Source organism: Euwallacea fornicatus, chromosome 12, assembly GCF_040115645.1.
Source record: "Euwallacea fornicatus isolate EFF26 chromosome 12, ASM4011564v1, whole genome shotgun sequence".
NCBI classification, from domain to species: Eukaryota; Metazoa; Arthropoda; class Insecta; order Coleoptera; family Curculionidae; genus Euwallacea; species Euwallacea fornicatus.
In genome coordinates, this window is record NC_089552.1 from 18,407 (window position 1) to 34,730 (window position 16,324).

Consider the following 16,324-nt stretch of genomic DNA (forward strand, 5'->3'; position numbering starts at 1 on the left):
AAATTCAGTTATTAATGTAATACACACTTTGTATAACTGTTGTATTTTGAATTTTAAATTAGTTCCCTGTATAGAGACACTACTGCTGTATGATAGTAACCCTTTTTACTTGTACCGTGTTGGAAATAAGCACTCGATATTCAAATTAAAACCAAATTTCTGTGCTTACCTTGGATATTTTCTTCTCCGACAAGTTCTGCTCTCTGCTCCTTTTTATCTTGCTTACGCCAAATGTACCTTACGAATTTACCAATTTACCCAATGCCATTTCAGCTGCTAAAAAAAAGTTACTAAAAAATTATTAACAAATACCAACTCCCTGTTCCTGCTGAAAGAGTCGATGCCTATGAAACTTCGATATGTCCCTGGCCCCCCTTTGCCTTGTCAAAGTGAACCCGTGTATAAAACGTGTTCAGTGTTTGCTAAAGGGGGCAAAGATGACATCCTGCCTCTTCGTTGGTCACTCAGACTCTTTCGAGTCAAAGTTCTGGGGTCGAGCTAAACCTACCTACCTACTGAAAATGTGTTAAAGTGTGTCTTTTGTAAAAGCTAGATGTGTGAATCGATTGATGAGGAGCGAATTTAGGCAAATGTGGAAATTTTTGCCCAAAATTTACCTGTACCCCTTGCTTACTTGCTCGTTAAGGTTCTTCGAGAACCTTAAACTTGAAGTTGGTGGTGCAATCTTCTTTCTAGGTCCCCAGGATTTGAGGTGCTACGCCCTGTGAACCCTACGTTTTACCTATTTTAGCGAGTCGCCCCCTACCGTGTGTAGGTGACACCCTCACTACCTCCAGCTTCGATAACCATATCGAGCCACTTCCCAATGGTGTGCCCCCTTGCTGCTGGTGCCCCTCTGCTGTTGCTGCTGCTAACCTGAACCAAATTTTCCTCTTCTCTGCTCTGTTAAAGTTTATTTTGGGTTCTTACCTGATGTACCTTGACGCCCTTTTTCCGATCCTCCGTCTCGGCCCCCACCCCCATTTTGCCCCCCATTTGGAACCCCCATTCTTTCGACGACGTTTTTATCATCGTTATTTCCTCTAAACGTTTGAATCTGGATCGTTCCTCTTGAAACAAGTGGATTGATCCGTTTTTGATTCCAGAACAAAGAATTAATCTTTTGTTCGTTCCGTTTAGAGGATAGAACGGGTGGTTCCCGACGATTGCGACGATCGCCGTCTGGGACCTTCCCATCCCTTTCGGTCCCTTTCGACGACTTTCCGACTGGTGACGATCAGCTCCCTCTGAGATTGCCCTCTGGCACCCGACGTGTTTTACGATCGGCACAGATGGAACCACCGGTAAAAAACCGTCTCCTCGCAAAATCCTAGAACTTAGACTAGTAAAGTTTTCGGTGGCTGTCGCCGTCTTTTCCCTCGGGATCTGGACCAGTTAACGACAGCGGCACTTGTTGCTGCACCTCTTCGGGGGGCGTCGTGAACGAAGGCCTCATCGGTGCTGGCCCCATTGATGATTCCTCCGTTTGCCCGTTCACCGGGGGGCGACTCCGGCTTGTGGTCGTTGTTGTTCTGCCGGATCTAACAATTGGGTTAAGACCCCCAAAGAGGGGTCGGTCGAGAGGCCGACTCCTCGTCAAGGTACCTGGAGGGTTTCTTCTCCACGTATCTTTGCGTTGCGTCCGTTTCTTTGCCGGGCCCTCTTTGGGCCCGGTGTCGTACAGTGTTGCCGGATTGTGCAAGAAATCAAAAAAATAAGGGAATTCTTCCAATGAATGCTTTTCTGAAAATTACTGGGTTTCCTCAATAATTTTCATCATTGTGGATGTTGGGGGGTCAATTTGCATAACGAATAATGCAAATTAACCCTTCAACATCCCCTCATTACCCATTACCCCCTTTGTACCATCTCTCTCATTCACCTTCTTTTGTTATAATTTTTACCTGTAAATCGATTATTTTACATTAACAAATTCCATTAAACCAGAGCTAAATAAAGCTTCAATTATTAACAATGTAATTTTAGTTTAACAACTTCAAAATCATATTCATTCGTATGTATCCCTGTGTAATGAGTTTAAAGCACTTATCGCTTTAAAAAGTGGGAAACGAAATATATTGAGGAATCTATCTTTTCTATCTTTCCCCAATGGCAAATTAAACTTTCTAATACCAAAACCATCTCGTATAAATAAAAATAAACGTTTGTTATAACGAGAGAAGGTGAAAATTATTGCAATTTTCGGAGAGAGACAAAAATGGCAACGTCGCCGCCACCGCGGATACGAAGCGAGGTAACGACGATTCATAGGAAGAATTCCCCGAATGAAATGTTTAAGTGTTTATTATTCACCTATGATGGATTTCTTTAAATGGCAATTTTTAAAGAAAACCATTGGATGAAATTCTGAAAATAATTATATGTATATTAATTAACACTGTTTCTTTATCTATGACTGTTATTTTTTATGCCACTATTTAAAATGTGTTGTTATGTTACAATTTTCAATTATTAAACTACCTACAAAGGGTTGGTGGATTATTTCAAAGACACGTTGTGGTAGCCACATAAATATAAACCTTGATAAAGATGTATCAACTAATTTACTATAAGGGAAATTTAAACACAAATTATTGTAATTTTGCTAAAATAAATATTGGTGATACAATGTGTCTTCCTTCATACAATGTAACTTGGTTATACAATGTATGAACTGATTTACTATAAGGGAAATTTAAACACAAAGTATTGTAATTTTGCTAAAATAAGTATTCCCTTCCGATAAACATTTCTCACATTGTTATTAAAACAATACCCTAAGATGAAATAAGCAAATTTCTCCAAATAAATGCTAAATATATGAGAACCTTTGAAAGTATAGAAGTGGTTGCTTTCGAAAGAGCCAAAGTTGACAAATGATTAGGGCTTAAATCACCGAAAAGGCAGGCGCGCCCCATTCACACTTTAAACGCAAGAAAGTCCAATTTTACTTATTCTAAATTGCAACTGAAAATGATAGACCAAAGTTGACTGTACGTACCTTGGTGAAGGCTGTGGAGCCGTGGAAAAGCCCTACTTTCTCCACTATCCAAGAAATTGAGCACCCATCTGATGCTATATCTCGAAGACTCTGAAGAATAATGATAATTGCTTGCTGTAGTGGGGAGTGGAATTCTTTTCGCTTCGTCGGGGTGGAACGCTTCAGTTTCTGTACTAAAAACAGAGAAATAGTTTTGGGTAAATTCCAGTTGCAGGGACATTCGATGAATATAATGTGGTTCTCTACCAAAGGAATGCTACTTTGGGACAATGTCAACGATAAGTTTTGATTGCGTTTGAAGGAGGGGAAATTTTATTATTAGTTCTCATATTTCGGAAATAGAGGAGCCTATACTTTGCAAAACAGGACTTTTTGGAAGATCCTCTAGGAACGGGCTTCTTTTTTTTTTTCTTACCTCTTCTTTCTTGGTTCCGTAGATGGTCTTTCAATCCACAGGGATGATACCTTTTCTTATTTATTGCTTCTCAATTTTAAATGAGATTATATTTCTATTTCAAATTTAAAATTTTAAGTTAATTCCCACTTTTCTGTTAATGAAAACACAAAACGAACTTTCGCGGTTCGATTGTTGACAAGCGAATGTCTTAATTGTCATTCGATATGTTCTAGTGTGTTTAGTGGTGTAGTTCATAGGTTTTTTTTCCAAATCAATCCTTCCGTATGTCTATTTTTGGGGTGATGGGGGTGGTTCTGAAGGGGCGCAGGCCGTTCTAAATGCGTCTGCTACGCCTATGAGCATGCAGGTAAAAAAAAAGGGGTGAAAACTCAAGTGGGGAAAATTGTAATTGGGTGGGGAAGAAATCTGTAAAAGGTTCTGCCCCTGGACGGTAGATGGCGCATGTAAAATAAGGCCGGAAACTGTAATTTTGATGGGAAGAAATCTGTAAAAGATTCTACCTCTAGACGGTAGATGGCGGGCGTGAAATAAGGAAGGAAACTGTAATTTGGTTGGAGAAAAAATCGAAGTTCATAGATGGCACCACAGACGAAAAAAAAATCAATAACTCTTTGATAAGGGAAAATGATAAAGGAAAAATATCCGTTGTTCGTTTTGGAAATGAAACAAACTATCCAACAAAAAAAAATTTAATGAACTCTTAAAATAACCGATGATGAGAAATCGCTAGAAATTCAAATGGCAATGGGTTTTTGTTTTCTTTCTCATCTTCTCCTAGTTAAGAGAATTATATTCTCTCCGTCGACGACTGGCACGAGATGAACGCTTTTCAATTGTAATTAATGACAAAACGTTTTCGTTTTGAAACGTACATTTTAAATAAATTTTCGCGTTTCGGTTTAAAAAGTGCTATTTGGTAAATTATAATATTGTCCTCGCCCGAATAAACTTTCGGTGCTTCCGGGCCGAAACACTTTATACCACCGGTAAGGACTCGACAAATATTGTTATTTTAAAAATACAGACAAATTGATCGGAAAAAAGAAGTCGGAGTTTTGACGAAAAGACGATCGTGTACAATTTATTACGTTCTGATCGTCGTTGATATTTGTAATGATGATGACGACGACAAAGCCACTGTCCACCTTACCGTCGTGTCACCATCTTTCCCGAACAAAACCTACTCCGCCAATTGTCAAGATTTCGTGATTGTTATTAATAACGCGCTTTTGTTTAATGTACTCTACACTTACACAAAAAAACAAATGTTAGAAATCGCTGGAGTTGCCTACGTAAGAGCCAATATTTACAAATGGTTTTGGCTCCTCAAACCGGAGGTGCTCACGGCTGACGCTTGAAACGCAAGAAAGTACAATTTTACTTACTCTAAATTGCAATTGAAAATGATAGACCAAAGTTGACTGTACTTACCTTGGTGAAGGCTGTGGAGCCGTGGAAAAGCCCTACTTTCTCAAACATCCCAGAAATTGAGGACCCAAATGATACTGTATTTCGAAGACTCTGAAGAATATTCATAGTTGCTTGCTGTAGTGGGTAGTAGAATCCATTTCACTTCGTTGGGGTGGAACGCTGCAGTTTCACATGTTTTATCTGTGGTTTTTGTAATAAAAAGAGGGGAATAGTTGATGAAAATAATGTGATCCTCTATGAGAGGTCTCCTACTTTGGGACAATGTCAATGATAAGTTTTGATTGCATTTGAAGGAGGGGAAATTTTATTATTAGTTCACAAATTTCGGGAATAGGGGAGCCTATATTTTGCAAAACAGGAGTCCTTGGAAGATCCTCTCTAAGAATGGGTTTCCTTTTTTTTTCTTACCTCTTTTTTGGTTCTATAGATATTCTTTTAATCGACCTGGATGATACCCTTTCTTATTTTTTGCTTCTGTTTTGAATGAGATTATATTTTTATTTTAAAGCTAAAACTTCAAGTTAATTTCCACTTTTCGGTCATTGAAAACAAACGAAGAACTTTCGCGGTTCGATACTGACGCACAAACGTCATAATTGTCATTCGAAATGTTCGGATAATTATCGTGAAAACAACTCTGGCGGTGTTTAAGAGAAGAGTTCACAGAGGGCATCACGCATACAAAAAAAACTAATAACTCGATTTAAATTTTCGTTGTTTCGTTTAATGATAAAACATTTATGTGAGCCAATTTGCAATTATGAAAATTTCCAATAAATCGAGGGAGCCCCCTCCCACACCTAAATCCACCCATAGTAAGACTCTCGAAACCGCCGATTGGGATACGAGTCCATAGACGATATCTTACACTCGTTCGTTGATGGGTGAATTAAGTGGAATTGTATATTGCACGTTACTAAGCCGCCATTATTAAAGAACTCTTTTGTAATCTTAATATTCATTAAAAAAATGAATCTCGTAATTTGCAATGCTAGCCTTCTACAAATCAAATTTCAGTACTTCCAGGCAAAACCAATCGATATTATAATAAAGGAATCGAAAAATAAATTTCTTATTTCACAGAAAAATTCACGAAGTCGGAGCTTTTTCGACGACAGTGCACATTTAGAATTTCATTCATGATTGTATTTTTTATCACAATTTCCGCCAGTTTCCTCCGCGAGAACCAGTATTAACAAACGATTTCGTACAAAATCAGAGGTGCGAGCACAGTTTGCACTTGAAACGTTAGAAAATCGAATTTATTTTGCAAATCGCAATTTGACCGATGTTGTCCGTGAACATTTTATTTGGAGTCGCAGAACCTTGGAAAGATACTTTTTCGAATCGTCATTTTTGGCACTGTACAATGAAAAAACTGAGAACCTAAATGATGCTGTGTCTAAAAAACTAAAAACAATATTGTCAAAAAATTTTCATTTCGTGCTAACTTTGTCTTTAGTTTTTTTCTGTATTTTGAATCTTGTTTATACGGATCATTAGCCTAATCATGGAAATGATACAGAAAACAAAATTTGTACTATTCCGCGTACATACACTAAAGACATACGAATGCATATGAAGTGCCGAAAATAGCTTGTAGTGGTCACGAACACAAAAAATAAAACTACGAGAGGTTAAATTAACCACAATAATCAAATATCGATCAATTTTCGCAAATCAACCTTTTAGAATCCTATCAACACACTGTCATTCCTCAGCCATTGTGAAGATTAATTTCAATTACCATTTGTTTTCGACACAACATTCATCATCAGATATGCTGCTCGTACAGCCTCGAAGATCGGAATACGATGGAGCCGCCATTCCTAAAATTGGCAAATAAAATTTAATTATAAAGTACCATTTTTACTCGTTTTCTACCGAACACAATCCCGTACGTATTTTCATTACGTTTTTATTTAACTAACTTTCAAATCCGCATAAATTTTCCTAATTTTTTTGTACATTTTATTTTCGTGAGCAACATAAGACCAAATGCGGACGAGCCATTAACATTAACAGTTCAAGTGTTATTTTTTTGTTTTCCAAAGTTTTTTACGCTAAAGCAACGTAACTTTCTTGTGACGTAATATCACAAAACTACGTGTCGATCTGTATGTGTTAAAAATTCGATATTAAAACGAACAGCACTTCCGCAAATAAAAATAAACCATAAAGGAATCTCTCTGCTCAGTTTTGAAAAGTTACCATTCCGCAACAAAATTTGATTAAAATCAAACGTTTCTGTCAAAATATGGAGTCCAATTGTTCATATTGTTTTAGCTAAAGGGAGAAACGCTCCTCAAAAGAAGAAGGAACTTACCGACGTATCTAACGAATATCTCGATCAAAAGAATACCAGATTATTAATTTATTCCGTATTACGATTATCTTGTTTGTCGTGCCACCACTCAAGTGAATCATCTAAGAATCGATATTTCTACGAAGATAGATAAAATAGGTAGTTTACAATCTGCTTTTTGTAAATGTGCGAATTATAAGCCGAACGATAGCAACCGTACGATGGCCTTCAATCATTTTATTTCTTTAGATATATTTATAGTAAGTAAATACATCTCTCATTGCAAAAAGAAATTCTTTGAAAAAGAAATCAGAACCTTTATGACAATTTAGAATTTTATACGTACATATATAATATATATATTATAATATAATTATATTATAACATGTATATATTTAAAGAAAACCCCATTTTTTCAATACCAGGATTGTGCAAAATTTACACGATATTCCTTCTTCAATTCGTATATTTTTCACACATCAGAGTCCTACGTTGTTATTAATAACATGTTTGTGACTCGTGTAGGAAACTATTTAAATATTTGTAATAAGCATGTACCTAAAAATTTAAATTATTAAACTCGGAAAAAATAACTAAACACACACACGATTAATGACACACCTGGGGGCTGAAGTATCGATAATAACGTATTCTAAAAATGCAACTAAGTTGTTATTCAATCGGGTGGGAGGAGGGCTAAAGAAAATCGTGTCATTTTTATATCGACTTATAGCCGTTAAATTAATAAGTGGCACTCGCCGTTGGGTAGAACCTTTCGATATCGTAATATCGAAAGATCGATCGAAAAATAATGAAGTTGCGTTTTTTTTTTTTTTTTTTTTTTGATCACAATTTTCGACTTTAAATTGTTCGTCGAAAACTCATCCAAGGTTATATTTCACGTACGGCACTTCTACGTCCTCGCCCTCGGCATCGTTACAGCACAGCTCAAAAACGAGTGCCTTAACGTGTGGTTCTATTTTCTTTTTAGATACTCTTCTTACTACCTCCGACATCGTCAGCCCCAACCGTTCCTGCGCTTTGGATTTTTGCATGAAGAACGAATATAACATACATACTCCTTGGGACAGCATCGTAATCTCTAAATCGTGTTTGTCCTATCGATACAAATATAATAAATCGATTGTCATGCATGATTAACGCGAGTTTCTCACCTTGAAGTATTGTAAGAATTCGGCTAAAGTCATTTCGCCGTCGATCTCAAATCTGTCCCATAAAGTCCACTTATTACCTCCGTACTCTCGTTCGGGTGCCGCTATTGGTTCGCTGAATCCGAAGAAAGGCAATGCTAAGTTGACAAAACCGTTTTTGAAAGGCTCGAGGCTTTTCTGAGATCGAACCAATTTGTAAAGTTCTAGACAAGCCAAACCGGCCACTACAGAGGTGGTCGTGGCTATTGCGGGAATTATTTTACCTCGAAAAAAAAAAAAATAATAATTAAGTTTTGTTCTAATACTCTAGCTAGTTGTTGAATCTTATAAAATAATTTTGTAATTTACCAGCAATGAGCTTCGACTTGTGTCTATCGGCTGGTGGAATTTTATAATTCATAGCCCTCAAATTAGAAGCGGCAACGATAAAGTCCATGTGAAAGTTCGTATCGTCGTCCTTCTCGAAATCCAACGGAGTTAACACCAAACCGGCTAACTCTTCTTTTGAGGGGAGATCCGCTTGCAATTGTGCGATACGGTCCAAGTCCACGCTGTTTCCGTAGGCCGCAATTTGCGAATCGGTCACTGCGATTCTCACACCTGATCTCGGAGTAAACTCTGGAACCTAAAGCGCAAACCATGCAGTATTTGCAACACCAAAAAAATGTTGTTGTGATTTGATCAAGAGATTCATTGAAATATACCTCAACTTTCGTGACGATATCCGCGATTAAAGCCCTATCTCGGCACGTGGGCAGCCCATATACTTGTGCCTTAAGATTGGCCGCTGCAAAAACATAGTCCAAGTGAAGAGGATCGTTTACGTCGAAAGTAAGGGCTTGCGGGCAACGTTTTGGGCCCGACCAGAAAGGCTGTCCGGTGCTGGTCAGTTGATCCGGGGGGAAATTGAATAACAATTGACGAATTTGGTTGCTGTATTGCTCCTGTGGTAGGTCGTTACTCCATAAGTAAAGTGACGTCAAAATTAACACTATACAATATTCAAACCTGCCAATGATTTCTCGCCCAAGCTATGCACTCTTCAAAACCTTTAGGTCTTTCGTCCACTAAGGCTGCTTTTACTGATTCCAACGCTTCCAGAGGTTGCACGCCTGGTAGTTTTAAGGTGGTTTCCATGAAATCTGGATTGGTGAGATATTGCGAAGCCTTTTCCGCACTTTGCCTACGATTTAAACCTTTGATTTAAATACAAAAAGAATTGAAATGAGGATTCTGCACCTAAACGAGCCTTCGAACGTATCTCTGGCCCACTGCAGTGTATGCTCGATTGCATTTGGGAAGTTTTTAAGTGTACAGATGGGAATGCTCTTTTCGGGTGGATCCTGAGATGAACTGTACGATTCCGTTAGGAATGGAACGACCACTTGGGTATTTCCTTTGGTCCCTAGAGTGCCAGACTCCAGGAGAGGTTTTCGATAGTACACACATCTGCGCAATTGATAAGTGTCGACAAAGGAAAGCTTTATTTTGTAGAAAACTTCTACCTTCTGTCCATATAAATCCTAGCATCTAAGTTGTCTAAAGCATTGGCGACGCCGTCCAGTTTCTCGAAAAATGTGTCATCATACACGCTTTCAGTTTCGGGACCTACCCGATTCGTATCCGCGATGACGTTAATTTTTGGATTCATTTTCTTTATTGCCTGCAAGAAAATTATTATATATATTTTTTATAATAGATATTATCTAAGTTAAGTACGCACCTTTGGTAACTTATTAATGTAGATACAGATTCGGATAGATTAGCAAACTTGTAGCATTTTTGTCCGCTAATTAAGATGGTGAAAGCAGAAACGAAACTGAATGTCACATTAACGAAAAAATGATAAAGTGACATTAAAAAAAAATATATATATATATTTTTTTTTATGGAACACCTTTTATATTTTTTATTCTAACATTCGCGAATCGCAAACAAAACAGAAAAGGCCATATGCAATATTGTATCAATGTTGGAAATAATCGAATTATAATCACATTTTTCTTTTAAACTAATCGACTGTGTATATCTAAGAACAAAATAAAAAGCAGGCTAATATATATTAAAGTATGAAATTTAAAATTATTGTTGTTAATTAAAAGAACTGAATTTTAATCAAGTTTTTAATATCACAAAAAGGCGTTTACTCGTTTAGAAAAATACGACGTGTTAGAGATGTATGCATCTTGTATCTAGAATAAATAGTTTCCGAGCACCGAAACTATGGTGTTCCGATGTATCCTGAACGTAATCCACGAGAAAGTATTAAAAAAAAAATGGTTTCTTAAACGCCATATTCGATTACTTTTTTGACTTCTATCCTCTTAATCAGTGGGAAAAATGACGCAAGATTACTAAGTTAACCGATTTTGTGTCTATAATAATGAAAACATTACTATCGGTACACACTTAACATAGATCACCCTGTATAGTCGAGGAGCGGCCGATTTACTTTATGGACTTAGTTTTGTTGCTTCGCAACAGCATCCATCGAAATTTTAACTCAATAATAATAAGGCATTTGACAAAAACGGAAAGGTTTCAAACTCACTTGGGCGGCGACCTCTGCTTTAGGTTTCTGGACGTCATGAGGCCTAAACAGGAACTGCCTATTGAGATTTGATTTTTCAATAAGATCCATATCGGTAACCACGACGTAGCCTCCCTCGGCGCCCACTCCCATCATCGCGAAGTTTTTTAACAATTCACAACCGATCGCGCCGGCTCCTACTACGAAATATTTCAGAGCCTCTGCAAAAAGCAACCATAACGAAATATACATTTTATGTGTAACCCTTTATGATAAAAATTTACCTATTTTTTTCTGAAATTCTTTTCCAAAAACGGCAATTTGTCCGTCGTATCTGGTACCTTGTGGTGCTGCCAACTCTTCTGTAATCTCCGATCGATCTTTAGGTAGAGTTTCAATGACATCGAGATAAAGCCACTGAACAATCGGATAAAACTTTCCAGAACACGCTTTCATTACTTCTTGCGCGACTATACCCCCCATTGTGGCATTAATCGGGCTCAAATCGCCAGCAGACACCTGGAAATAATATTTCGTGTTAACCAAAAATTAACAGCTGGCAGAGCTTGTAATATGGTACCTTGGCAAAAGTTTCTAAAAGATCCGAATTTATTTCACTGTCGCCGCTGTTAACGTTTGCTTCGGCTATGGCCAAGAATTCGGCCGCGTCCTCGTTACTCCACGCTTTCGGCACTCTACCGTGTTTTTCCACGAAACTATGCAAAACACTGAAGGCTATGTGCAGTTGTGAAGGATATTCAAATTTGGAATAATCCTAAGAATGAAACACTTAACTTCGATTTGAAATATAAAATGTCGCAAAAACCTTACCGTAATTACAAACTCGGGATTCTCTAGAGACTCCTTAAGAGGTTTAAAATGTAACTCTTTAGGCATCTTGACTTGAGTGGCGATTCCGCCTCTTTGATATTTAGAAAATGCAGAAGTATCTCCAATACTAAATGTGTATGGGCCCAAAACCTGCGACAAGACGTAACCTATGCCAAACATATAACCAACACAACCCAAATAAAACCTTTATTTTAATAGGGGCACATCCGTTCAACTCCACCATCCCTTGAACCTCAGAAATGCTCACATAGTCACCGTCCTCCAAGCCATGCCTAGTATCATCAATGCAAGTTACCACACCTATTGCATTAAATTTTATGCAATGAAAAACCAAATGCGTCCCTGTATGAATTAAAAGTACCTTCTTTATCGTTGCTAATGTCAGCAATCATGACAGAAACTAGCGGCTCTCCATTGGTGTCTACGACTGTAAAATTCTCTCCAAAATCACAAAACACTTGGGCAAAAAGTCCTCGAGAATCGGCAATAATCAGAGCGATATTGTTGGCATGAGTAATTTCACTGATCCGTAACTGCTCACTTCGCGACGAGTTTGTTAAGACCACTACGCGAAATCCTTTGATATAGTCCTCAGATAGCTCACCGGTGTGAGAACGAGTGATAACATAACTGTTAAGTTCGGCTAACTGTTTTTCAACTGCTTCTGCACGGTTTTTACCGATGGCTTCTTCGGAGAGGAAAAAGTTAGAACTGAGATCTGTCATTGTGGCTACTTTATGATCGTGAAGAGTCACAGATTGCACTCCGCCTATTAGAAAATGGTAAAAGTAAAAGTTCGGTGAAATACGTCAAATATTTTTTACCAAGGATAACATTCTTGGCTATTTCAACTCCAAGTCCACCTAAACCTGAAATTAGGACATCACTGGATGCCATACGTCGCATGGCTTCGTGACCCAAGACATACAGTTGTCGAGAGTATAATCCTTCGTCGATGTCATTGGCGCGGTTCTGAAAATACATCAAGGTGGATTATTAGCAAAATTAGTAGTAGAAAAGATGTGTGGATATCTAAAAAATCTAAGGTTCTAGATTCGGGAGCTTCTTCAATTTGAAAAGTGAGGGATCAAAAGTAAGCCACGGCCTATCTCACTTCCTCAAAAAATTATTAGCTTGACGTCAAGCTGAAGAACTTTCTGACTTACTAGATTTTTGCTGCTGTTGCTATTTTTTTACTTAAAAATTTGCACTTAAATAAATAATATGGTCCCTCGAAGAGCTCTATATATTAGTCTTAAGGACTTCTATCAAAAAACAATTAATAAAAATTTAGTAATTATACTAAAACCAAAAATTTTTGAAAATTTAGGTATTTATCTGGAATTAATTCTTTCAATATGTGAAAATAGTGAAAAATTGAGTAATGTAATGGGACATGATTAAAGTTGAACAGTAAAGAAAGTTTCAAAATTACAATGAAAAATTCGTTCTTCTAAAAATCCTTTAATTACAAGCAGAATTCATGGTTTGAAATTAGGAGCACTGAACAGATCCACAAATTATGAAGAACAATTCAAGAAATAGTTATGGGGATATGGCATAATTATAGAGAAAAGTTGTCAAAAAAATTTTATCAGAAATAGCAAAAAAGTTAACGTGAATCTATATTAACACATACAAAGACAAAATTGTTTTAACCAGTTAGTCTTGTGCTATCTCTCTCACACTACTTTACCTTAAACTCTTCTCTTTCTTTCGCGAGGTTCATTACTATGAAGTTAATTAGGCTACGTAATACTTTAATCATTGGTAGGTCCTTATAAGGGATTTAAATTAATCTAACATTTTTCGTAGTAGCAAACGAGATACCAGGTATTAGTCGGAAAACCCTTCGTTTAGATCAAATTTTTGAAACTATTAGTAAGACAGGATCAAATGCGAAAACCAGCACCTAAATGAAGGGTGTAGAACAACAAGCCAAATTAGAAAAGGGGACTTATTAGTGTACCTGAACCTGTGAACTGGAGGCCACCCCGTTGTTCGCCATGTCTTTGTTCTTCCTTTCTTCGAGCTTCCGCTTCTTGGATGGAGGATCGACGGAGCTGTCTGCAGTTTCACCACTAGACATCGGACACGAAAGGCCACTTTAAATAAGTTTTTCTTTCGGCTTTAATCCCGTATTTTCAGTGATTTTATCAAGAAAAAACGGCTACACGACATGCAAATGCAAAATGACTATGAATTTTTGTTTGGTTTGACACTTTTGACAGACCAAACACGCCAGCGAATTACACAGGCGCAGTGCTTTTTATTGTGTATGCGCAATTTTCAGTAGGCGGACGTTGGCGGAGGCAAATGAAGAGTTCTTCATGCACTCAAAGAACACTCGAATGGTCCTGTCGAATTTCTGAATAAATTTTCTTTAGCCACTTGCCTAATATGAATATCAGAGTATGAAAGAGAAAAACAGGGAAAAAATGTTTTCTGTGGTTAGTATCACATCATGAAACAGGTAGCTGAATGTTCTTAAAAAATCTTAACAAAAAAAAATTATTTAAAATTAAAAATGACAATTTTGTTTTCTTTTTTATTTAGCAACATTTCGCTCTCTGATATTCTCTCTTCTATCCTCGAGTCCTCGATCTATTTTTGTTTGTTGACATATGTGACCCCTCCTTGCCCCACCATTCAATTCCTGTTATGACGCTTGTCGTTTATTGAACCGACATATGCAGCATCTCACATTAGTCTCTCTTTGTCACGCTGAAATGTACTTACATGCAGTACCAACGAAGACAGATCTCACGCAATTATAAGACGTAGTGCTGGATTGGCATCATTCACTGACGTAGGATCGTAATTGTAGTAGTTTTCAAAACACTGTCCTGTCTGTGAAGAGGTACCGTGTATAGAGTTTTTATTATTGTGTCAATTAATCAGGGAAAAAAGCTATTATGGATACCCCTTTGAGAGAGCAAGTGATGATCAATCAATTCGTTCTGGCTGCTGGCTGCGCCAGGGAACAAGCAAAACAGATTCTGCAATCGGCTCATTGGCAATTCGAGGTAATTAAGCGAACCGTCTGTTGTTGTAAACAAACGTGATGAATATGGCGGCCACGGCCGTCATCTTCCCTTTACCCCTCTCCATTGTTGCCGCGTTTATTTATTTGTTTTGATTCCGGCATTGTAAATTATTACGTAAACATTCTTCAACTTTTTCCAAATATTTAGCTAATATTCTGCTGATTTGCATGTTCATTCTCTATTGCTCATAATGCAATGCCAATGTTATTGAAGGAATTGGCTTAACAGTAAAATATTTTCCCAGTAACTAACTTTTATTTTTAATTGATCAAGTTCTGAACGTAATTATTGTGAAATAAATGAATAAAAATCTGGAAAGATAATTTGGTTTTGATCTGTAGATGGTAAGTCGATTTTCCCAGTTTCTTTCTAGTTTTGTTTGTTTACAGACTGCCCTCAGTATATTTTTTCAAGATGCAGCTCTTCCAACTTGTCCACATGGAGCAAATTCTCATTTTGGACAGGTAAGATTTTTGATTAGTTTAGCATCAAGTGTACGATGAGTACTGGGTGGTTAGCATCTTTATTTCCAACGGAAAGTTCCAGTTACCTTACCTTGAAATCGAGGTTCGTCACTAATTCTCTGCAGTAATATTGTTCCAATGAGAATGTGGCAAAGTAAATAATAGCATGTTGTCGTCTATCTTGCTTTATTATGGCTAGTACTATGGGATTTCGCGATCTGTTAGACTGAGACAGATAGCATGTACATGTGATATCCTTGAGTGTTTTTTTTATTGTCATTCGTTAAAAATCAATCAATTTCCTCTCAACACTTGATACACAAGATGTAATCTAACCTGATTGCAGAGTGGTTATTTTTTGTCATTTCTAGTATGGGGAAATTTTCAAAGTCAATGCGAATGCGATCGCAAATGAACTTTGTCAAGTTAAAAGCTTTTCTTTCAGGTTATGACGCCCTGTAACACTCCAGCAACTCCACCGAACTTTCCAGACACGCTATTAGCCTTCTCCAAATTATCAGCGGGGTCTCCATCGCAGGGCCCTCCTTCAGTACAATCGACGGCGCCCTCTCTTCAAAGCACCCACCAACCACAAGCCGCTCAATCTCAACGATAATGTAGAGTATCCAACAAAATTACTATGAATCACAGCTAGAATTTTTACGGTAGTGTTCTTTTTCCTGATTGCAAAGACTACAATATTTTAATGAGGCGTATTCCAACATAAGGGGGCGTCGCGGAACTGTTAGTGAAAATGTGGCGTTGAAACATCCTCTTAGTTTTGTAGTTTTTAAAGTGATATATACGATTAGGTTTGTGAAGAAGCAATTTCTTAGTTAAATATTTGGAGGGTTAAGATAAGGTGGGCTAGCAGTGGCGTTTATTTTCTCCGCCTAAGGAATGAATGGGGTTGTTTTTAATTTAGAAAATATAGGATATATTCCGTAATTTTATTATTAAGCGGGATTAATGTTAATCCGAACCAGATAAAACACATATTTCTGAAAGTTTGTACAGCCTTTCTTTATTGCATGATTATTTAATTCTTGGTTTGAACTGTATTAAAGCCTCGATATTCGGAAAACATGTTTGTATTAGTACCAT

General features: G+C 37.4%; 2 protein-coding genes across 4 annotated transcripts; one reads left to right on the top strand and one right to left on the bottom strand.

The window, feature by feature from the left end:
• Window positions 1-4,092: 4,092 nt before the first annotated feature.
• Window positions 4,093-13,945, bottom strand: Uba1 (ubiquitin-like activating enzyme 1). 3 transcript variants are annotated; one of them, XR_010732683.1, is made up of 17 exons: window positions 13,679-13,945; window positions 12,534-12,681; window positions 12,071-12,478; window positions 11,894-12,009; window positions 11,689-11,838; window positions 11,438-11,632; window positions 11,142-11,376; window positions 10,879-11,078; window positions 9,833-9,990; window positions 9,567-9,776; window positions 9,336-9,510; window positions 9,032-9,271; window positions 8,676-8,952; window positions 8,331-8,590; window positions 5,259-8,273; window positions 4,851-5,030; window positions 4,093-4,772 (listed from the first exon to the last, which is right to left on the bottom strand). XR_010732683.1 is itself a non-coding variant. In XM_066288827.1 (15 exons), the coding sequence occupies exons 1-15, from the start codon at window positions 13,796-13,798 to the stop codon at window positions 8,037-8,039; spliced, it is 3,129 nt and encodes a 1,042-aa protein (XP_066144924.1). In that variant the 5' UTR covers window positions 13,799-13,945; the 3' UTR covers window positions 4,093-8,036. The 3 variants fall into 3 exon arrangements, 1 of the variants encoding a protein (XP_066144924.1); XR_010732682.1 differs by having other exon boundaries at window positions 4,093-5,030; XM_066288827.1 differs by having other exon boundaries at window positions 4,093-8,273.
• A 552-nt stretch (window positions 13,946-14,497) lies between these two features.
• Window positions 14,498-16,304, top strand: LOC136342732 (UBA-like domain-containing protein 2). Its single transcript, XM_066288830.1, has 3 exons — window positions 14,498-14,735; window positions 15,146-15,220; window positions 15,666-16,304. Exons 1-3 carry the CDS (start codon window positions 14,625-14,627, stop codon window positions 15,834-15,836), a joined length of 357 nt encoding a protein of 118 aa, XP_066144927.1. The 5' UTR covers window positions 14,498-14,624; the 3' UTR covers window positions 15,837-16,304.
• Window positions 16,305-16,324: the final 20 nt, after the last annotated feature.